This window comes from Balaenoptera ricei, chromosome 15 (genome assembly GCF_028023285.1).
Source record: "Balaenoptera ricei isolate mBalRic1 chromosome 15, mBalRic1.hap2, whole genome shotgun sequence".
NCBI lineage: Eukaryota > Metazoa > Chordata > Mammalia > Artiodactyla > Balaenopteridae > Balaenoptera > Balaenoptera ricei.
Window position 1 is genome coordinate 1,029,317 of NC_082653.1, and position 22,967 is coordinate 1,052,283.

Consider the following 22,967-nt stretch of genomic DNA (forward strand, 5'->3'; position numbering starts at 1 on the left):
TGTGCCACGGCACACGCCACGGCACACGCCACAGCACACGCCGCGGCGCAGTCACGCGTCTCTCCGGCTGTAGGTACTAGACGGTGTCACTGCCGTCACATGGGGAAGCCAGCCCCAGAAGCAAAAGGTGTGCTGGAGATGATTAAAACTTTTGAGAGACCATTTTGGTCATTCTTGAAATTAAAGAGAAACCTTTATTTTTAACATAACTGCCCAGGAGAGATGGTTCATTGATCCACTAGGAAAGAGTCTCTCACCACGTACAGCACCAAAATATATATTTAAAAAATTAAAAAACACACAGCCCGCCCCTCATATACACACGCACACACGCACTTATCTCCCCCAAAGCCACACGACCCAGACCAAAAGGGAAAAAAATCAAACTCAGGACCCGCACACAAAAGAAGTCTTTGAATTGGGATTTACAAATTTATATAGTCTTTCCTATGAAAAAACGAAAACAAACCAAAAACCAAGGGGGGAAGGAAATCCTTCTACACGAAGGCCAGCCGAGACGTGGGAGGGTGAGGACGCGCTGCCTGCCTCGACGCAAACAGAGAGCAAGACGGCCATCAGTGCTGCCCAGATGCTCCGAGCGGGGGCCTCGGGTGGACCAGTGTCCCTAAGATGCGGCGCCTTGGGAGCCGAGACGCCCAGAGCACTGAGGTCAGGCCATGGTGCGGTCCTCGCCAGCCTTCCTCGCCAGCAGGAAGAGACGGTGTCTTTCGCTGCGCGTTCTCCAGCACTTAAAAGGGCTACTTCTCCCTTTCGAAAAGATTCTGGGTCAAAAAACAAAGTAAAAGGGGGGAGGAAAGAGTTCTCTGCTGCCGTAAAAATCTTCAGTCCCAGACGGTGCTCTGCCGGCCCGGGCGGTGAAATGGGGCCCCTGCCCAGACTCTACTTGGGCTCCTCGATCACGCCTTTGCTGAGGTCTGTCATTTTGGGATATTTGACTTTCTTCTGGTCCAGCTCATTCTGAGCCCAAAGGAGTAGTTTCAGTAACTTTGCCAGCTTGGGTGTTGACTCACGATTTTCATAATCCAGGACAGCTTGGTTCACTTCACTCCACACCTAGAAAATAAAGGCAGCCAATAAAAACCACCACACACGCAGAGCGCCCGCAAAAAGGGTCCATCATAAGATGCATCTCATGCGTCTTGGAAACCAATTTTACGTGAGAAGCTGGTTACTTGTTTAACAAACACGAAGCCTGTGACTGTCAGGCGCTCCAGAGGATGTAAAACACACTACTTGTCCAGAGGAGCTCACGGTGTGGTCAGCAGATGTCGCATCCGGCCTGGACGGCGGCGACATGCCAGGAGCTGGGCACGAGGGGACTGGCAGAGAGGACAGACCAAGGTGGGGGTGGGACCGGTTCCATCCTAACGAGCCCCAGGACGACACCTGAGGGGGACCCCAAGGACACCCTCCCTCCAGGGTAGCGGCGGGCGGCGGCGAAGGAGCACTGCAGCCGGGGAGCCACGGCGCCGGCGGGAACACAGAGGCTGCAACGGGGAGCCCCAAAGTGTCCGAAGCAAGTGTGGGCTTCTAATCAAAAGGTACTTGAAACACCTGTTTCTACGAGTCTCCAGCTATATGGGAAGAAGGCTCAGATAAACAGGAAAAATGGGCAAAGAGGCTTGACTGTCGTGTAATAGTCGCGATGCCCTGGGCCCCTAGTGTGACACGATGGAAGTCTAAGCTAGGGAACAGCCGATGCCCTCCCAGCAGTGTCCCGGCCAGAAGCGCTGTCCCGTTCGACACCACCCACCCACCGCCCCGTTTCTTTGGAAATCCCGAGAACATCTGTGGAGGATGCAGACGGAAGCCCCCTTCCCGCCTGGCGCCCACCTTCTGCCTCTGCATCATGTTGAGCAGGTCTCCGAAGGGCGAGTCCTCGGGGTTGTCGAAGGCCAGCAGGGCCAGCGTGCGCTCCATCTCGGTCAGGCACTCCCGGCTCTCCTCGCCCTGCTCGGCCAGCTGGGTCTGCGCGAACTCCAGCGCCGCCTCCGTCTCCCGCTGGCGGATCAGCTCGATCAGGTGCTGTTGCTGGTCGGGGGCCAAGCAGACGGGGTGAGCGCCGGGCGCCTGGCCACCCGGCCAGTGACACCCCCGCGGCCGCGCCTGCTTCTCATGGAAAGGGCCTCTCAGAGGACAGAGTTGTCTAGCAACTCCGAGTTGTTACATTTGCGTTTTTAAAGCAAGAAACAGCTTCTGAGACACACAGGAGAGCAGCTAACTCTAACCCCTTCCCCACGTCAATTAAAGCAACGTTCTATTAAGGCGAATTAGCCTCGTTACTTCTGAATCCCATAAAGAACCTTAATTTGTTGAGCGTCCGCAAACCAGACTCACTTGTAGGTGGAAGTAAAGATAGCGGTTTGTGTCCAGAAGCTCCGGGTGGAGGCTATTGACCAGTGCGATGGCCTCGGGAATCTGGCCTTCCAGTATCATCTCCCGGATTTTGATTCGCTCGTCAAGCGTTTCTAGATCAACACTAGGTTCGATCCCAGATTCCATCCGAAACTTCTCTGCTGCTTCCTTAAAGCCCTCTGGAAATGAAAACCATCCTCACTGCTCGGAAGGTCAGCAAGACATCAATGCAAAGCCCTTTTATCTCTAGAAAGCCCATCCGCCTTGAATAAAAAAATCTCTGATATAACTGCACTTTCTTGGGGATTTGGGTTTAATACCTTTGTGACTTACCAATTATGCCCCGGAAATGCAGAAACGCAGACATAGTACTTCATTTCCTTCCCCCAACACCCCAAACGCTCTAACCTCCCAGCCAGGTGAGGATGGGTGCTGAGGCCCCACGTGCCGGTGTGGCCCCTGGTGGAGGGCTGCGGTCCAGGCCCAGTGCAGAGAAGCTGCCGACCTGCTCCAGGGGAAGCAAGGCCCTCTCCGCCTGCAAGGCCCTGGCCACTCCCACTCTTAGTGAGTTTACAATTCTCTTCCACATCAGAGACTGACGGGAGGGGTGGTGGACACTGGGAACTCACAGGAAGGCGACTCGCTTTCTGGAAACATGTGGGTTTTCTCACCACGTACAGAGTTACCCTTTTGCTTCCCAGTGTCAAGGAGGACTGAGTGTTAGCCGCAGAGCATGTGCGTTTCCTTCCGTATGCCCGTCCCCCTTTCTTCTTTTGAGTTGGACACACCTTCTAGAAAGAGTCCAGTATCATTTACCAGACTGGCCAGAAGAGATTAATTACTTGGGTTTTAAACGTACTTCAGCACTTTCTTAATTACGTTGATCAATTGCAAAAATGTCAAAGGCCAAGAAACAGATTTTTTCCTTAGGTCTCAGAGACCTGAAATCATGATCTCATCTCCGGAAGAGAACAGCTCTTTAAAACCGTAACTACAAGTTTATCAAAAAGAACACTGCATTTTCATGACGCCTGAACACAAGTGCACCGCGGAACTTCAGCAAGTCCCGACTGTGTGCACAGAAAGGGATACGGATGCCCAAGCGGCAGCACCCTCGCCACACCCCTACCTGTGACCAAGTAGTTCATGATGAGACGGTTCATGTCTGCCCGCTGGACATGCAAGTTATTGAGCTTCTCCATCCACTCGTCCTTTGTGATTTCATCGGGTTTTTCTGTGTAACTCATTCTGATTTATTTCTACAGGGAAAAAAGGTAATATTTTAAGAATCGGTGAAGAATTCTATGACAATTGCGATCATTTCAGACATAAACACGGCGACAGAGCAGGAAGTAAGACGGGGAGAGTGGGAAGATACTTAAAATGTGGAAAACGGCACATGCAAAGGGCATGAGACTCAAAACACAGATTCAGGGACCAAAGAGAAGGTTGGGGTGTTAGGAAGGAGGATGAACGTGAGGAAGAGCCAAGGGTCTTAGGACCAGGAGGTCAAGAGGTCGGCCGGGGTCCGAGTAAGGCCCTACAGGACAAGGGGATCTAGATGAACTCCCCTCTAAGCACGAAGAGCAGCCACGAGAGTACGGGCTGAAGAATCACGTGCTGCAATGCGTGTGCTCAAGAGAAGCCCACATCACACACCCTCCAGACTGACAAAAATGAAGCGGTCTGACAACACCATGTGTTCACAAAGACGTGGAGTTCTCCTGAACCCCTTTATCCTGCGGTCAGAACGGACCGCACAGCAAAAACACTCGGCTTCGCTGTGCGAGGCTGCGCACGTGTGCTCCTCACAGCCGGCTCTTCTACTCCTGGAGACTGAGACCCAGACCCAGACGAGCCTGTCCACAGAGACACTGCTCAGGATGGCGACAACATGGAAGCCATCCACCCGGATGTTCAGCCAACAGCAGCACCGACAAATGGTCTGTGGTTCACGGGAGCACGGTCCCACGGCACCAAAACCCTGGGGCACATCGGTTTCACGCTTCAGCACTGTCCAGGCTGTACAAAGACTATCTGCACATTTTACCACGTATCATACGCCATCCTCTCTGTGGTGTGGGGCAGCACCCCACAATCAGATACGATTTCTTCAGTGAAACGTATGAGGCCTCATACCAAGTGGAACAGAAGCTACTAAACAGCCTTTGCCAGGTGAGGTTTTGCCATCTAACAGATTAAAAAGAAAACCAAAAACCTTTGGTTTTCAGAGTTACGTGGATTTTAGAACTACTGAGAAGGGGCTGTGACTGTATCCACGGAACAGGATTTACTAAAGCAGGTAAAATAAATGAATGTGACCACATGGGGGACTTAGAAACCAGATGGACGAAGAGAGCCAGTCACAGCAGAGACCCAGGTGCGGCGGTTTGTGAAGAAGAAAAACAAGACAAGCTGTACAATGTTTGCTTAGCAGTAAATACATTAAATATACATTCATAGCAAAACCGTTTTGCCATTGTTTCAAGTAAGGGCATGAAACATGAAACTCAGGAGGTGGTTACCACTGGAAGGGGGGCCCTGGGAGCACCAGCTGGGCTCTCGGGATGGGTGGTGAGCCCACCACCGTCCACGTCAGTTTTATCCTCTGTAACTGACATAGACGTCGTGGATGTTACTTTATACATAGCAAAGCACATGCTAAACCGATTCAAACAAACAAAAAAAATTTAAAAGACAGCTCTGGGTGCCCAGTGGACACGGGGTGACCGTGGGGTGGTGAGAGCTGCGCAGGAATACCAGTGAGGAGCCACCCAGACAAGAGGGGACAGCAGCAGAAGGGCCACAGAGCACAGCCCACCAAGACTCTGTGGACAGAGCCAGTGGGCCTTGCTGCTGGACCCAGCGTGGAAGGATAAAAGAACGGAAGACTCGGGGACCATGGGGGTGTTTCAAGCTTGAGACCTTGGAGGATGGAGCCACAAATGAGAGGAACAGGTCTGAGGAGCCGGGCAAGTTTGGGCTATCAGACCCACGGCAGGAGAAGTCAAGCAGGCACCTGGATTACAGGTCCTGAGCTCAGCGCTGGAAACAATTAGGGAAACAGCCGCCACAAAATGACTGAAAGCCAAGAGTTCGCCAAAGATCGCCCAAGGAGAGAGTGTAGGTGGGGAAGCAAAAGGGTACAAGACAAAGTCCTCGGTCCGTGGGGGATGCCATGCCCAACGCTGATCCGCAGAAGAACACTTGTCCTAAGACATAATCAAGAGGTGCTGTCCCTCACCCAAGGGCCCATCTCTCTAAGCTACGGGCCACTGGCGTAACTCACTCAGATCAAATTCTCAGTCCTGGACGACAGAGCGACGTTTGAAAAAGTAACAATTTTGGAGAACTGTCCCATTCTGTTTCGTGCAGGAAGAACTCGGGAGTTAAAAATACCACAGACATAATTCAACATCCCAATGCGGACGGCGAGGAACACTTGCTCGCAAGAGCAACGTCCGGCCTCTGCAGCTCAGCCTCTGCTCGGACGCGGTTCCGGGTAGAAACGGTTCCCGTCGCAGAGACACCTGTGCGACGTGTCGAGAACTATCACCTCCTAGCAGGCGCCGCCTCGGAATGTGCAGACTCCCCTCGAAACGCGCTTCGTCAACAACAAACACCGAGTCTCTGCGCCCGGGCTCCGCCGCCTTAGGAGAAGGGAGCATTTGGACCTGCAAACCCCGAGGGCGCCGCCTCCCCGGACAACGCGACCCGATGACGCCTGCTCGGACCCCCAACCCCGGAAGGCCCCCCGGCGCGGTTGGCCGGTCGGCGCACCCCCGCGGCCCGACCCGCCCCCTTCCCGGGCCGCCTCGACCCCTCCCCGGCCCCGACCCCTACCTGGCCCTCCGCCTCCCCGCCCCGCTTCGCCGCGCTCCCGCGGGGACGCTCCGCCCGGCCGCCTGGGTCCGCCGCGGCCATCTTACCGTGAGGATCCCGCCTGCCGCGCTGCGCGGTCTCCGCGGCCGCTCGGGGTGCCGGGCCGGGCGGGGAGGGGGCGGCGGCGGCGCCGGGGAGGGGGAGGCAGAGGCGGGGGCCGCGGCGGAGGCGGAGGGGGGGGCGGGGAACGGGAGGGCAGACGCACCGGCGGCCGCCCCCTCAGCCACTTCCCGCGAGATCGCGAGATTGCAAGCCGACAGCCAATCAAGGGCTCTCGCGAGGGTGCGGGTCGCGGCGGCCGCCCGGAAGCGCGGGACTCCAGCTTCCGTCCTTGCGCAGAACTCCCCTCACGGCGCCCTCGCTCTACGGATTGGCGCGAGAGTCAAAAGGCGGCGGCCGCCTCTGGTTAAGATGGCTGCCGTGGAGGCGTCGTGGGGGAACTTCGAGCCGGGACGGCGACATCTGGACTGAGTCGGAGGCTAAAGTCCCAGCGTCCCTCCAGTCGTTTGTGTGAGCCCGAGGGCATGGGGCGGGAAGGGGGGACAGGCGCCGGTGCTCCGCGCAGCCCAGAGGCGGGGTCTTTGCTAACCCGGTGCTCGCCTTCGCGCAGGCCCGGGAGGAGCCGCCCGAACTCGGCCGGCGGGAGCTCTCGGTTCCGACGGTTGGGGCGGGTTCCCGGGCACGCGACCGCGGCGGGGAGCGCGCACCCGCTCGCTGCCGGCTGGGTCAACCCGGACGGGCCTGCCTTCGGGGAACCTCCCGGGGGCCCGGGGGCCTTTTCCGCCTGTGGTCCCTGCGGCGCGGGGCCTAGTGATTTTTCCCGCCCGTGATCCCTGCGGTTCCAGGCCCGGCGGTCTTACCAGCCCGGTGCCGGGTGGTCTTTTCTGCCCGTGATCCCTGCGGCCCGGAGCCCGGTGGTCTTTATCGCCCGTGGTCCCAAAGCCGCGCTCCGGTTGGGCGGGGACTGCAGGCCTGTGCGACAGGGGCCCCGAGGTGCTGCGGTCGCTGTCCGAACAACGGAGGGTCTCCCTGCGCCGCGGCCGGGACCTGGTGGTCGCGGAGACGCAGAAAGTCATTTGCGCGTTTATTTGGTTATTATTGTCCGTCTGCTGGAGAAGAGTGCAGACTCCTTCAGAGCAGGGTCTCGTTTTCCCGTTGCTGGAGAGTAAAGTTAAAAGATTTTAACTGGTTTCCTGTGATTGCTGGGGAGTGAACTAAATAACGTGGAAGTGGTGTGGGACTTCTTGCAGTAAGTAAGTGGAATTTGGCAAATAGGTTTGACAGTGACGACTAATTGTGGATATCTTCCATTCGGGTTAGTCAAATGAGCTAAATCTGCAGGTCCAAAGCTTTGACCAAATCTATTTAAAACGCAGACGCAAATGCAGTATTTGTCTGTAATTACATCCTTTTCAAGCACTTAATCCTATAAACAACTTTAGATGTCAACTTTATAATGGGCGAGGGGTGCAGATTTTTAAAATTCTTTTCAAGGGTGCATGAGTAAAAATCTGGTGCCCTAAGAGGCTAGAGGGTTCTAAAGAAGGTTCATCTGCACCCTCTTTGCGGGTCATAGGTTAATGGCCCGTCACCCTCAGAAGTGGTCCTGCACAGCCTGAATTCTGTCTAGATACTGGCTGCTTTTTGAAACCCACACTTCAGGCAGGATCATCTCTCTTTGTCCCTGGCCCCCTCTTCACACCCATCGGCAACTCCCCAGTTGCCTGTGTAGAGTGAGCACAGCTGAAAGCCTCACCACTCCTACCCTGACTCTGGACTCACCAGGGTCTCTCATCTCTGGGCTCTCAGGAGCTGGGTCTGCGTGCAACACTCCTGAGGCCAGCTCCTGGGAGTGGGGACACCATCCCGACAAGCAGGATGTCGTGCCGCCCCTTCGTGTTCACGTGGTCCCTAAACGATTCCTTCGTTGCCTTCAGCACACCGTTCTATGTCACTGATGCCTGTTAGTGTGTCACAGTTCACCGCCACCAACACATGACCTTCATAAGAGCTGAAGCGTCTAGTATGTGGCAGGGGTTCTGTAGATACTTGTTGAGAATGTGGAGGAATAGATGAGTGAGGGTGAGGACCTTCGCTAGAAGCAGTCTCAGCAGAAAAGGACAAAGGTCGGGAAGTTAGCAGTCCCAGTGGAGTGAGAGCAGAGGAAGAAGTCGAGAATGGTGCTCGGATGTGTAGCCTGGTTGGTGGGGTCGATGGTGGCGCCAGCTGAGGAAGAGCCGGCAGGGTGAGGAGTGAGATGGGAGGAGGGAAGGGGTGGTTAGGGGCCCAGGGTGGACCATGGAACGCTGGAGGGAGCGATGAGGCTGGAAGTGCAGCTTTCTTGGTGACACCTCGTGAGAGTCCGTAAACGTATCACTCGGAGGACGTCCGTGGAGAGGAGCAGCGGCTGGAGTCCAGACCCGCGGAGGAGCAGCGGGGAGGGGCCAGAGCGCTGCTGCCGGGCTCTCCGGGAGCCTCGGGGCGCGGCTTCCAGCAGAGCGACTGGCGGGGCGGGGCGGGCCACTTGACATTCCCCAAAAGCTGCCCTTGTGACAGGGCAAGAAGTTCGGTGAGCCGGTGAACGCGGAAAATGTCAGATCGCGGTGAGCTGAGAGGGGGTGAGGTGTCTAACACTGAAAGGCGCCTGGGGCCCTGCAGCACGTGTGCAGAGGAGCTCGCAGGTGGACTTGGTCACGGGAAACGCTAAAGCCACGGGGTTCGATGGCTGAGGGGGAGGCAGGTGTGTCGGAGAGAACCCTGGGCTTCGGGCTTGTGCCTTTGGGTTCACAGGGCCGGGCCGCCACTGAATGGGGACACCAGAGGAGGGCCGGGATCAGCGGGGAGCTCAGAAGTCAGGAGCTCGTTTGGCATGCGTTAGGCTTGGCGGTGCGTTCGAGGCATCTAGTGGAGAGGTTAGGGGAACAGACGAGTGGGTGGTAAAGGACAGCAGGAGGGCGTGAGGCCCCGGATGGAGAGTACGCAGTGAAGAGAGAGGCGGCCTGGGCCGAGCCCTGAAGACACCCGCATGCAGCAGGGGAGCGGGGAGCAGGAAGCAGCTGGGGGTGCAGGGCCACGTTGGTCATCATCTGGGGCAGCGAGCAGGTTGACCAAGATTTCAGCCCCGTGGGGTGGTTGACTGGCTTCGCGATAGGAAGGCAGGGGCCCAGAGCTTCTGCTCTTCTCCAAGCCCTGGTGGAGAGTTTCATTCTGACAGATTAACAGTTCTCTTTTGCTCTCTTTGTAATTGTTTTTTTTTCTTTTTTTTAATTGAGGTATAGTTGATGTACAATATTATATGTTCCAGATGTACAACGTAGTGATTCACAGATCAGCAGTTCTTTAAAGAGAGATGTTAAGGTTTATTAGTTTTAAAAGAGCAGGCAAGAGTTTTTAAAAAAGGAAATGCGTTTTGAGAATAAAATACACAGTGCTCCTTTAATCAAATCCTGGACTGTTCAACAACCTGGGTATCAGCCATGTTTTACAGAATTGCAGTATTTTGGAGGGTGTTTCTGTCTTATTCTCATACCCTCAAAGCATAAAATCAAACCCCTACATGCTGGAGCCCTGCTTTCCAGGGGATTTGGCAAGTCAACCCTGATTGTTCAGGATGAGGTATAAGGTGATTGGTTGTTGCTGCTCGGAATCGTTACCACAAGCGGGCAGTAAACTCCAAAAAGTCAGTTCCCGTAGCCTTAGCTTCACACAGTATCCTGTCTTCAGCTTCTCCGTGAAGCTGTTGTAAGGAGTAAGGAAGACTGTTGTTACTGTTTAGTTCTGCTGCATGTATTCAAGACCCTGTGAATCACGTGTAATGGGGTCTGAGATGGTCGCCTTCCCCCTCCTTGCGGGATTGTATTTTCCTTTCTCGATTATATCACTAAATCAGAAAGCACTGGTTTCGTCATAAGTTTCTTTGGATGGGTAAAGTAATATTTTAAAGTAATAGTTTTCTTGACCTTTTAACTCCTGCAGAGGTTGTAACGTAAACTGTGTCCAGCACGGTGCCACCTGCAACGCTTGGGGTGGGGTGGGGGCCGGACGGAGGGGCGCAGGCAGCGCGCTCTCAAGGCTGCTCGCAGACCGTCTCTGCTGGATTTGACCCTTCCCTTCACACCTGGCTGGTTAGGGCTTTGATGCACACATCGGAGGTCCATACAGACACACGCACGTGTATATATAAACACCTATAACGTATACGTGCGTAGCTGTATATCTGTATATACTCTGAGGGGTTTCTTGTTTTTGTTTGGTTTTGGTGGTTTTGTTTTTGCATGAGCCCAGTTCTGATCAGATGTCTGACTTGGGAGATAGAAGCACTGAATGAAGATGAGGCATTTTTTCAATCTATATCCACGCGTTCCTTTTAAAAAACACTCGCCAAATTTTGTTTTTTCTTTTTTGACTTTAAAATCCTCTTATATTTACTCTTTTAAATGTTTTTACTTTCCATTGAACGAGAGGAACTTTGTATGTCTGACAGACTCCCAAGATCTGTCATTTTTCTGTGTAGTTGTAAAAGGCAGCATTCTTGTCCTCCTACCTTCTGTAGACAGATTTGGGAGATCCTGTTTCTCCTTGGATTTCTAAATTTCAGAAGCAGTTGGTTCAATTTGGAACTCAAAACTATTTTGGTATTCAAAGGGTAATTTATGGGTATTGATTTCATTGAAATCAGGGATACCCCAGAATAAAACCTTTTGGGTATCCTTTTGAAATTCCTAATAGCTCAAACTGTGTTACTCTTGTTGGTATTTCCTTCAAATACTCTTTTCTCACTTTCACCATTTTGTTTTTGTGACCCAGGCAAGAGCAGGAATTTATACATTTTTTTCTCTTTTAGACAAATCCAGAAAGCCACTGTTAGACTTGACTTCCAACAATCTTTCACTTTTCAAGTATTTTCTTTCAGAAAAACGAATCTCTTAAATTGTAGGCGGTACAGCTAGTTGTCGCTGTGTGCCTGCCCCTGGGGCCCCCCAGGCCAGGTGCTGGCCGAGCACTGGTGGCAGCGGCCCTGCCCTGGGCCCTCCTTGTCTCAGCGGACTGTTCGCTCCCAGCCTGGGGAGGTGCCCGCTCACCAGCTGCCCCAGGAATTCGCTTCAGATCTGTGGGCTTGTTTCTCCCTTTTCCTGTTACGTACGTTGTGGTACGGCGAGCTGTGAGGGTACGTGGTGTATCTGGGCACAGTGCGGTGGTGGGTGCAGTACACCGAATGGTGTTTCCGCTTTACTCTTCAACTGCTTTTCTGTCAGTCAAAATCTGTGAAAGGCGTTGATTTTTCTGGCTTTTTCATTTGGTGTGTTCCTTTAGAGACTGCTAAGAGATGAAACCAACCAGAAAGGAAATACACTTTTTATGCCTTATACTTTTTAAAATATTTCTTCTGAAGTTAACTTTATTTACTTTTTACTAAACTCGCGGGGAAAAGTAGATGTCTCGGAGTTACAGGAACCACCCTGAAAGGCAGGAGTAACAAGCGTTGTTCTGATGTCTGAGCCCTGCAGCCCATGACCCCTGGGTCAGGGGGCACCTGCGGTAGCTATTCTGAAGAAACCCCGAGGGTTTTCCTCCAAACTGCTGGCCGAGGCTAGGGAGGAGGAGCTAAGGGGGGGGCCCACCTTGACTTTGCCCCCTGGCATCTCTCCTCTGCCCCAGGCCTGGGTCTGAGTTTGGGTCCAGGTTCACTGGGGACCTTGCCCAGGGCCAGGCAGCGGCCCCACCCTAGACCTTGACTACTCAGCTCCTTCTCTGCCTGCCTGCTGGGAGGGCGCTGGCTTGCTCGCCTTTGAGTTCCAAATGAGAGTAGCAATAAAGCTGCTTGGCTGTCACCTCGCCTGGTTTTAGATTGTTCTTGGAAAGGGCCTAGATGCACCTTGCCTTGTCTCTCAGGGTTGCACTTGACTGCAAGGAGAGGGGTGCTCTGCTCAGGACCCTGCTTGCCAGTGGGCTTTAACTCAGGGGTGAGAAGAGGCTGAACGCCAGGAAGCAGTCTTTTAAAAGGATTGCTGACTTTTCCGGATGTGCTTTTCTGCTTTTATAAATTTCCTCCGAATTGTCCATGGGTATTGGTGGCAGGACCTGGTGTCCACACACGTTGGGGATGCACCAATCATACTTTTTCTCAAAGACTGAAACCCCCTTGAGGCCTGGAAGCCTATTTAGCTTCCTGCTCCCTCCTGCCCTCTGAGCTACTCGTGTTGTCAGTCCCCCGAACTTTGGGATTTTTCTTTGTGTATTTGGGGTATTTAAGAAAGAATCTGAGACAACTGGAGACTCCTTTTTAATCTGTTTGTTCCTCTGGGTATAAGTTTGTTAGGAGAAGGTATTCCTTAGCTAGTAGACTTCAACTCGAAAGTATCCAAACTGCAGTTCCAGAAATGCCTTTTTCACCAGGGAAGAGCAGCTCCCATGAGGAGTGACAGCGGGTGAACTGGAGTTACCTGAAGAGGTGGGAGAAGGGCGAGGGCCTGACTCCTCCCACAGGTGGCAGGTGCCCCTGAGCCTGGAGGCTCGTGGTCAGGGCCAGCTCCTGCTGGGAGATCAGAAAGGGAGGCGCAGTTGCAGGGCTGGTGGGGGCGCGGTTTCCTTTCCTTTGCTGCCCGAGAGCCCTCCTGAGCCCCCCAGTACTGCAGTGATACAGGCGGGGCTTCCCCTCTGGGCCTCCCTTCTGTCCACTGGGCTTTCCACCCGGAGCTTCCTCCTGTTCCACTGGCAGCCCGGTCCTCAGTGTCTTCCGTGCGTCCCAGCGCCCGCCTGAAACTGCAAGCCAGTTAAAATCTCACCTTGTAGAAAGACATTGCTGCTGGGTTTGCTTCATGTAAAGATTTTCAGCTAAAGAGGCTGGGTGGGGTTTCCCCATTCCGACTCCCATTTAGGGAGCCCTTTGCAGGGAGGCCTCCTGTGAGCTTCCCCTGCACCCCAGCATGAGTCCCATTTTACACACAGCTTACCCAAGATCACACTGCTTGTTCAAGCCAGTTTCAACTCTGTCTGGTTTATGAACTTCTCATACACCCATCTGGAGCAAACCTAAAGACAATCAAGATGTTAAGAGTGCAGAATTCATCCTTGCAAGAGTCCATGGAAGCAGGGCTTCCCTGGTGGCGCAGTGGTTGAGAATCCGCCTGCCAATGCAGGGGACACGGGTTCGAGCCCTGGTCTGGGAGGATCCCACATGCCGCGGAGCGGCTTGGCCCGTGAGCCATGATTACTGAGCCTGCGCGTCTGGAGCCTGTGCTACGCAACAAGAGAGGCCGCGATAGTGAGAGGCCCGCGCACCGCGATGAAGAGTGGCCCCCGCTTGCCACAACTAGAGAAAGCCCTCGCACAGAAACGAAGACCCAACACAGCCATAAATAAATAAATAAATAATTTAAAAAATAAAAAAGATATCTTAAAAAAAAAAAAAAAAAAAAAAGAGTCCATGGAAGCAGCCCTAATGGAATCACATCAACAGAAACAAGCTGTGTTGGATTCCTTTGAAGAAAACGGACAGTCTGAGAACCTGGCAGGCCGTGTGATCTTCAGAGATGTTTATTTAGAAGCACACCTGCTCCCAGGCCCCTGGTTCTCCCCCACGGAAGCACCTGGCAGTCCTCTGTAGAGTCACGGGTGGAGCTTTACTGCACACAGGGCACTTTTCTGCTTTTTGCCCAGCGGTTCCTGCTACTAAGGAATGTGGAAGGGAGCTGTAGCGGCAGCGATGGGGACAAAGGCCCTCGGCCGGGGAGTTACTGTCCTCGGGGGCCATTGTCCAGTGTCCCAAGGTAGCAGGTGTTTCCCCTCTGAAGTCCGTTTGTTGAGTATTTGGAGATGGGCAACTGCCCTGCAGCCCTCGTGGGCAGGTGTGCCCGGTTGAGTAGGCGGGGGCGGCCCGGGCACTGAGCTCTTTGGCCCCGTGGGGAGCGGGCTCGAGTCCCAGAGAAGCTGGGAACGTAGTCTGGTGGGAGAGGAGCGATGCGCCTTGCTCCTCCATCCTCTTCCCGGCCCCTTCTGCCCCAAAGTGGGCCCGGGGTGGCCAGCCAACTGGAGCCGCTACGCCTCTGCTCCCAGCTTTGGCCCTCTGGCTCGGGAACCGCGCGGCGCAGGGCAGGGGCGGGGCCTGGGTCGGGCTCCTTCCTCCGCCAGCCGCGCGGGGGCGCTGCTCGGGACACAGCCGGCTCCTCTACCCGCCGCGTCTCGGTGGCCGGCGTCTTCCCTCCGCTCAGAGCGCGGGCGGCCCTTCTACCCCCCGCATCTCGGTGGCGGCGTCGACCCCGCCCGCCCACTCTGAGGCGTTCGGAGGAAATGGCTGCGAAATCCTGGAGGCCTATGGCCCGCGCAGTGAGTGGCGGCCGGGGCGCCGGGCGGAGGGTCGGCCGCTGCGAAGCCGCATAGGGACGGGTGGGGGTGGCGGCGCCCGAGCCCGGCCTGCCCGGCGCCGCAGGGCTCGCGCCCAGCCGCGCTCTGTTGAGCTGAGAAGATGGCGGCGGCCGCGGGGAGGGGGAGGGGGAAGGACCGCGAGGGCCGTGGGCAGGGTCAGGGGGGCGCGGGGGCTGCCGGGCAGGGCCCACCCCGCGGGGCCCGGGCCGGCCCGGTCCGCCCGCCGCGGGCGTGTCCTCGGGTCTGGGTTAGCCTGAGAGGTGCGCGAGCAGGACGCCGCCCGGTGACCCCCCCCCCCCCAGCGGCAGCGCAGAAGGAGGGCGATGCTTTTTCCTAGAAGTTCCCGGTCTCGCTGCTGGTGCGTGGAGGAAGTGATTCTGTTTCAAGTAACTGTGTAACGTAGGATTGAATCCCCCCTCTCCGGTTTTTGTTTTTTTGTTTTTTAACAAGTGTCTAGTTGCTCTGGACACCTTAAAGGAGATGAAGTTTCATTTTGGGGTTTTTTTTTAAAGTGTGGTTCTTTTCGCTTTTATTTCGCTTGATGGTTTTGGTTTCTAGTCGATTATTCTTGTAAAGAATAACGTTACGATAGTTGTGTGATATTTGATGCTGTAGGAAGCAAAAAAGGTCTCCAGAAAATCGGTTTCGCTCTTTTAAAGAGTATGTGCCTAGCCGTAAAATACGGATTTTTAGCTTTTATTGCGTGACTTGTCGATTTGATGTAGGACACAAATTTGTGTTACGTCTTATCCTCTGGTCAACCTCAGAGTAGAAAGGGGCTGCGTTCACCTTCCACCGGAGGTGTGCCCGGCCATGCCCTTTCTGGCTCACGTCTTTGGGGCTCAGATCCCACGCCCTCATTTGCTCTCTTTTCTTCCCCCCTCGGTTGCTCCCCCGCCAGGTTGGGAAACCCTGGAGGTCAGGGCAGGTTTTCTGCTCTGAATCCAGCACTTCAGTCAGTGACTTAGTGGCTTAGAGTTAGCTCAGGTGCTGTTGTTCTAAGGTCCTAAGTGGAAGATACTCTTTAATTCGTGTTTTGGCCTTAGATAATATCCATACAATTTGCACATTGGTGGAATGAGATTTGAATCTCATGTACTTGAGTATTTTGCAGGAGGGAAGGGCGGATATTAAGATCTTTTCAGTGTGCTCACATAGCCTCATTACCCATAGCTTGGTAAGCGGGAAGCTGAGCCTCTACTTGGCACCAACAACAGGTCACAGTGGGCATTCCACCAAGGTTGACCCTGTTCTGGGCAGTTGATGTGTGCTAATTCGTCTCAGCGAGTAGGATGCTTCTGTACCTGTTCTAACCTCCAAGAAGCCAAAGCACCTGTAAGGAGCTTGCCCAAGATCGCAGAGCTGGGTTCTAACCGGGCTGTTGGGCCAACCCCAGACAAATGTTCCATGATTTCCCCAGAGCTACGTAGTCCCTGGCTTCATGTTTCCAAGAAAGGTGCTTTAGCCGTGGATTTTTTTTTTTTCAACATTTTTATTGGAGTATAGATGCTTTACAATGGTTTGTTAGTTTCTGCTTTATAACAAAGTGAATCAGCTATACATATGCACACATCCCCATATCTTAGCCATGGATTTTAAGGAAATAAGATCTGTGACCTTTAGAACGATTCCTCGTTGTATTCAACAAATATTTATTGCATCCTGTGTGCCAAGCACCCTGGTTGTAGCAGGGACCAGAAAGGTGGCCTTCCCAGGCCTGGAGACGTGTGTAATGGGGACCTGTGAGGGTCGGCAGCCACGTCCCTGGAGCCTGGGGCCCCTTTTTGGCACTTGAGGGTGGCATGTATTGAACATATACATCTCCACGTCTAGTCCTCTGCTTTCCCATCTTAACACGGCAGAGACGTCTCAGGTGTCGCCTGGGGAGGCCCAGCCCCAGCCCTGTTGTGAAGCGGTCTGCCTAATGCATTTCCTGAGCGCCTTCTGTTTCCTAGCTGCCTGTGTTCTTGCAGACGTACGTTAACAGTTTAGGAATAAGGTGTATCTTTAATTTACTTCTGACTTTCCACCGAGAACTGTCTTCTATTAGTATTCGATTAAATTCAGGCTGTTTCAGGCGAAGCGAGTTATGCTCTGATAAGAAAGGGCAGAATTAAAAGTTGGGCAGTTGGCCACTCCCCTGATTGTCTGCTGTTACCGTGGTCACCATTTCTTACTGGCGAACAGTGCCCCTCCCAGCATGTATGCGTGTCACAATGGCTTGTTGAGGAAGTGTGTCACTGGAGCTTGGACACAAGGCGCCCAGTGCTTCAGGTGGGCCTTCGTGTGAGTGGGGTTTGTCTTCTTGCTGAGGAGGGGAGGGATTGGAGTGGGGACTTGGCTCCCGTTTTCTTTTTGGAGGTGGAGTTGTGGGTCCTGCTGTTGACACTGGAAGTCTCTCTGGGACTGACCACAGGGTGCCTTATTGGTTCGGAGCCCCTTCCCTGGCAGCCTGCGGACTGGGTCTTTTTAATGTGTGTTTTCCAGATGTTCCAGGTCCTGATTGTTTTTTATTTCTGTTAACATGATGTGTTTTACATTTTTTATACACATGTTGCAAGGTACCAAGTGACTTCCGTTTGGCTCTTACGGAGCCAAGGTTGAATGTTTACAGGTCAGCTCACTGTTGTCCTTGGGTCCCTGCAGTTGGCACTGTGTCCAGTAGAGGCCTGATTTCCCATACACCTGGTGGCTTCGGGAAGTCCTTTAAGAAAAACGTTCCTTAAACAGTCCTTTTTGCATTTCTTCTTACTTAAATGATGGCGTCAGGTACAGTGGAAACCTAATGTTACTCTCTTTAAGGCCAGCATCAAATGATGTGTGTTAATTCCATTGCAAAGTCTCTGTGATTAACAGTTAATGGACACGTACTATTTGGGAAGGAGGAGGCCTAACGGTCTGTCTACATTGAGCTCCCTTGATCTTAAGTGCCCACACTTCCTGGAGTCTCTCGCTTAGGCCTTTTTTTTTTTTTAATTCCAAACTCTAATTTATCCCCCTGCCCGAGCTCGCGGGCAGTGGGATAAACTTTGTTTTCTATGCCTGAGTCTATTTCTGTTTTGTAAGTAAGTTCATTTATGTCAGTTTTTTTAGATTCCACATATAAGTGATATATATTTGTCTTTCTCTGATTTCATTTAGTATAATAATCTCTGGGTCCATCCATGTTGCTGCAAATGGCGTTTCATTCTTTTTTATAGCTGAGTAATATTTTGATGTATACATTAACCACATTTTCTTTATCCATTTCATCCGTCAGTGGACATTTAGATTGCTTCCATGTCTTGGCTATTGTGAATAGTGCTGCAGTGAACATTGGGGTGCATGTATCTTTTCAAATTAGAGTTTTCTCCAGATACATGCCTAGGAGTGGGATTGCTGGATCATATGGCAACTCTAGTTTTTTAAGGAACCTCCATACTGTTCTCGTCATTTTATTTTTTGAGTAGTATAGTTGACCCTTGAACAACATGGGTTTGAACTGTCCGGGTACACTTACACAGGGACTTTTTCCAGTAGTAAATACTACGGGACTACACAATCTGCGGTATACGGAGGCCAAGTATAAGTTATACACAGGAATTGGATGGGAGTCCAAAGGTCACCTCTAATTTTGAGGGTAAGTTGTTTTGTGAAGTTGAATAGGTAATTGTACGCATTTTAATAAGAATTGTTGTAGCCATGACTGTAAAACCTACTTAGTAGGTGTGATTATCTTGTTTGTAATTTGTAAAGCAGATGTTTCTCTCTTGAGTGTCAAAACTTAGGTGCTTTGGTTTTGTTTTTCATATGCTGATAGAGACACTGAAGAGGTATTTAATACACCTTTACAGCAGGAGGGTAAATGAGGTTTCCCCCCCAATGTAAAGATAGCTGTACTGTGTTTGGGTTGCAAAGATGAGTTTATAGAGAGAGAAAATTAGGATATAAAGAAATATGAAAGGATATAAAGAAAGCAGAAACCTCAGAAATGGCACCATTTGGAAGCCCACTTACAGCTGTGGATGTGTTTGTGAACTTTGTTGGGGCGGGGCGGGGGTGGGGTGGGCAAGATGTGCTGGGAACTGTTACCTGCTGGCTTCGCTCTAGGGTGTGGGGCTCTTTCCATGGCAGGGGCTGTAGAGTTCATCATCCTTTAATTACAGTCTTAAGGAATTCCATCATATGGCTGTTTCTGGATTTTTTTCAAACTGGTCTCCGGGTGATGGACATTGGTTTGTGTCCCTTAGTTTAAAAAAAAAGGCATGCTGGGAGCACCCTTTTAAACGCGCCTTCATTTCCCTAGTTATCCCTGGCAGGTCACAGTGAAGCAGTCCCGCCTGGCCGGGTGGGACAGAGATGCTGCCTGCTCTTTGCCGAGCACAGAAGGGGCTCTTGGTAAATATTTGCAGATTCCCCTATGAGGGCCTGTTTTCCCAACTGCTCACCAGCAGACATTGTCATTTTACTAAATGACACAGGCTATTTATTATACTCTGGCACTTGACACGATGGAGTTTCACAGTTGTCCCCATTTCCCTGGGCAGCACACCTAGCTGTTAGGTTTGCAGTTGGGGTTGAAGGCAGGGACACTCTGGTGTGAAGCCTGCCTTCTTCCGTGGTGCTGCCCCTTGAGCCTCCCAGCCCCCTGTCTGCTTATCAGAGGACTTACCCTACTTGTTAGTGTGCGGGTGTGGTCATGCTGTGGTCAGCGGAGGAGGACACTGGTGGCTGCCTTGGTCAGGACTGGGGATGCTGAGCCGGCACAAGGAGTGGTCCCCCTGAGATGCCCCCAGTGCCCCATGGAGACAGGGCTAGGTCAATGCTAGCCATTGACTCTTTAGGTTTGTTAGATTGTAATTTAAACAGTATGTGTTTTTAGTAGTAAGGTGGCTTTCTTCTGCACTTCCCCCACCCAGGCAGCAGTGGCAGGAGTTGGGGAAGTTGCCTCCAGTTGAGCTCTGCATGGATTTGTAAAAATCAGTACAGAAAATCCTGTTTTTATTGAATAACTGCTTTATTTAAGCTTGGACCTTCCCCACTGCCCCCCAAAGCTAGACATTGGCCTCTTCTAATCTCAGAGAAAGAAAGGAAGATTCCAGCTCAAGTATACAGTTTAATTCTTGACTCTTGCATTTCCAAGGTCTCCAAGCATTATTTTTGCCCCTTGGCCTGTGGCATGAGATGCAGCTCCACTCATGAAACAGATGCTTGTGAGACAGCAGCAGGCCTTTGGTTTTTTTCTCCAACCATTTTCTCTTTGGACTTAGGTGGCAGTCCTTCTGAATGCTGCAGTTTCATAATTGGTGCCTTCTCAGTCATCCGAGGAGAGGGGGGGAGGGTCTGGGAGAGCAGCCTCCTGGAGCATCACTGTCACGGCCCTTCAGTGTCACTGGCCTATCAAGAGCAGCCCTTTGAAGTTGCCAGTAGTGTCAAGTCTGTGCTGTTGGCCATTCTCAGACTGCCCCCTTTGCACCTAAAATTAACAAGGACTTCAAAGGGCTTTTGTTTACGTTGTATCTATTGATATTTCCCGTGTTTGGCATTAAAAATGAGACATTTAAATTTACTTACTTAAAATAATAACATAAATTAACACTTTATGGACTATGTTCCAAAACAAAAACAACTTAATGAGAAAGGTAGCATTGTCCTAGGGGTTTGCAGCTCTCCTGAACGTCTGGCTTAAGCCACAGTAGCCGGATTCTCTTGTCTCCTTCGTCCTATCTCTGTCATTTGGCTTCTGAGAAACCACCACGTCCGTGCCCTTAGTGTTGTGCAAATAGTTTGACCTTGGGGGGGGGGGCCCTCCTGAAAGGCCCCGGGGCCACACTTTGAGAATCTCTGTTCTAGGTCATGGTTAGAAATGCTCTTGTTGTTGAGAAATGGGAATTTAAAAAGACAGTTGACTCTGAACTTTAACACCTGGGGAAATGGGTTACTTTTAAGAAGATAGGCAATGCCTTTGAATTGGGGCAGGGGGCCCTCAACCACGTCCTTGCTTTTTGGGAAAAGCGTGGAATATCTGGTTAGTTTGTGGTCCCCAGTGAAGAGGGTTCAGTGCACGCGTCCCCCTGAAAGTGGACCGCCTGGAACCAGAGCCCCAGAGCACAGCCGGGGTGTGCTCTGGGTGAGGAGGCCCCAGGGGTCTTTTGGCCTGAGGGAACGGTGACATTTTGCCTTTATCGTAGGCTGTCCTCACCCACAGCCTCTCACTGGATCCTTACCAGCAGCTCTTGCCGCAGCGAGACACGGTGCGCCGGGCCTGCACTGGGTGCTACGGGTGACACGGGGATCTGGCAGCAGTGCCCCCGTGGGTGCTGGAAGGGAGTAGCCAGCCCCGGAGCACTTGGGGCCCAGACAGACCATTGCGTATATGAAAGCGATAGGGTGGGCGTTTGGGGGGGCGGAGCTGGAGGATCAGGGTCCCTAGGAAGCAGCCCCTGAGGTGCCCAGCAGGGCTGACTGTCTTGGGGAGCGACTTACTGTGCCCAGGTCCCGTATGTGCCCCTCCTGCCGCCCCCCACTCTCACAGTCACACCCTCTGTCTTGGTTGGGGAAGGAGAGGGGAGTCTCCCATTTGGGGGCCCATCCCAGTGTTGTCCTGGGCATTTAGCCAGACCTGCCCCATCTTGCAGACTAGGTGAGGACAAGAGCCTGTGCAGTTCAGAGGGTCCCTAAGACCCTGGCGGCGGTCTTGTCTTACGAGCACCAAACCCCAGGGTGTAGGATTCAGATAGTCCCTTGCCAGTGTTTGAAGCCATGTGTTCTTGTTCCCTGAGAGACAAGAGGGAGCTGCCTCAGTCCACTCGGGCTGCCGTGGCAAGGACCACAGACTGGGGGCTTTCACACAGTGGACTTGATTTCTCGCAGCTCTGAAGGCGGGAGGCCCGAGGTCAGGATGCCGGGGCAGTGGGGTCCTGGTGGCAGGGCCAGGTGAGCTCTGGGGCCTCTTTTCCAGGGCAGGCATCCCATTCAGGAGGGCTCCTGGGGCACGAACGTGCAGACCACAGCAGGAGTCCATCCAAGGTAGCAAGCGGTTCAGTAGAGAACAGGGAAAGCCTCGTTTCTTCCTCCGCCTTAACCTGGAGGCATTCAGGTGGCTCTGCTGGTTGTTCCTGAAGCGCTTTTGGAGAGCTGCCCACCGAGGTCACGAGCCCGTGTTTTCACTCGGAAGTGGATGGAGAGAAACCAGAGTGCCCACTGCCCACCCGCAATGGGGGAGCTGGGGTCCCGGCCTCACCAGAGCTTGGCCGAGGCACCAGTCCTGGCGAGCTTTTTAAGCAACAAGTTTTACTTTTTGTCTGCACAGACCTGTAAAGCAAAAACGCCTAAGAAATTTTGAACAGCAGGTGGTTCCTAGATTTCTCTCTCTGTAGTTACCGCTTGAGAAGCTTATCGTGCTGTGGGTCCTTTTGCTTCAGTGGAATATTAATAATGACAGTGTTATTCGGAAAGCAGCAGACTTTGGGTTGGCCACCTAAAGGACTGCACTGCCACTTGTGCAGTCGAGTCAGGATGAGCGTGGGGTCACTGAGAGGGAGCGCTGCCAGGTCGGCAGGATGTCGCGTGTCCTCTCAAATTCCTGGGCGTGCCCTCGTTAGTGACTGTCCCATTAATAAAAACGGAATTGTGAAAGAGGCTTTAATTGGGAAAGCTTGCTTTTTTTAGTACTTCAGAGAACTTTCAGCATCTTCTCAATCCCTCCTCATCCCCAGCAAAGGATTTGTCATGAGACGGAAGACTCTTAACGTGAAATATCAGTAACTGTGAACTTCGGCCCAGCCTGTTAGAACCATAAATTGAGTTAGCAGTGTCCGAAATAATGAGGTTACGTTGTAGCATTGGATATAATTTGTGACCGAAATAATGAGGTTATGTTGTAGCATTGGATGTAATTTGTGACAGGCAGGTTAGAATTGTTTCAAAATTAAAATTGTTACCTTTGAATATTGTTTCGGGGGTGTGAGATGCGGAGGGACCACCCTGTTTTGCCGCTAGGTGGGCAGGGCAGGTGTGCACTTGTGTGTTATCTTTTTGAGAAGCCGCAGCTGTTTTCTCGTGTTTGTTGTGCTGTGAAAATAGGAGCTTCATTGTGGTTATATATTACATTTTAAAGTATCTCAGAGAAATTAGTCTCCAGTCCATAGAACTAAACATCTTCAAATGGGCAAGATGCGGTTACTTACTGTCGCGAGCTTTGCAGAAGTGGAGCCTTCAGATTTACGTGGTTGTAGAGTCGGGCATCACTCACGTTGTTTGTTTGGGGAGCGTATTTTTGGTTTTGCTTTAAAGAAAACCACTTCTGGCAGCTTAATGTTTTTCAAGCGTTGGACAGTCTGAAGGGAAAATGAAATGGTGGTTTT

At 52.5% G+C, this 22,967-nt stretch overlaps 2 protein-coding genes across 5 annotated transcripts in view; one reads left to right on the forward strand and one right to left on the reverse strand.

Moving 5' to 3' along the window:
* Positions 1-171: 171 nt before the first annotated feature.
* Positions 172-6,500, reverse strand: GID8 (GID complex subunit 8 homolog). Of its 3 annotated transcripts, XM_059898115.1 has the most exons (6): positions 6,306-6,500; positions 5,666-6,026; positions 3,506-3,635; positions 2,359-2,555; positions 1,855-2,052; positions 172-1,074 (listed from the first exon to the last, which is right to left on the reverse strand). In XM_059898115.1, the coding sequence occupies exons 3-6, from the start codon at positions 3,621-3,623 to the stop codon at positions 901-903; spliced, it is 687 nt and encodes a 228-aa protein (XP_059754098.1). In that variant the 5' UTR covers positions 3,624-3,635; positions 5,666-6,026; positions 6,306-6,500; the 3' UTR covers positions 172-900. The 3 variants fall into 3 exon arrangements, with proteins under 3 accessions (XP_059754098.1, XP_059754097.1, XP_059754100.1); XM_059898114.1 differs by lacking the exon at positions 5,666-6,026 and having other exon boundaries at positions 6,306-6,499; XM_059898117.1 differs by lacking the exon at positions 5,666-6,026 and having other exon boundaries at positions 6,220-6,307.
* Positions 6,501-6,512: 12 nt separating this feature from the next.
* DIDO1 (death inducer-obliterator 1) overlaps positions 6,513-22,967 on the forward strand; it is a 54,299-nt gene continuing 37,844 nt past the window's right edge. Inside the window, exon 1 of one of the 2 annotated variants that reach the window (XM_059898113.1) lies at positions 6,513-6,768. The gene's annotated coding sequence lies outside the window, so the exon portion shown is untranslated. Of the gene's footprint in view, positions 6,769-14,481; positions 14,584-22,967 lie in introns of those variants that run through there. The other variant, XM_059898112.1, reaches the window with a different exon arrangement.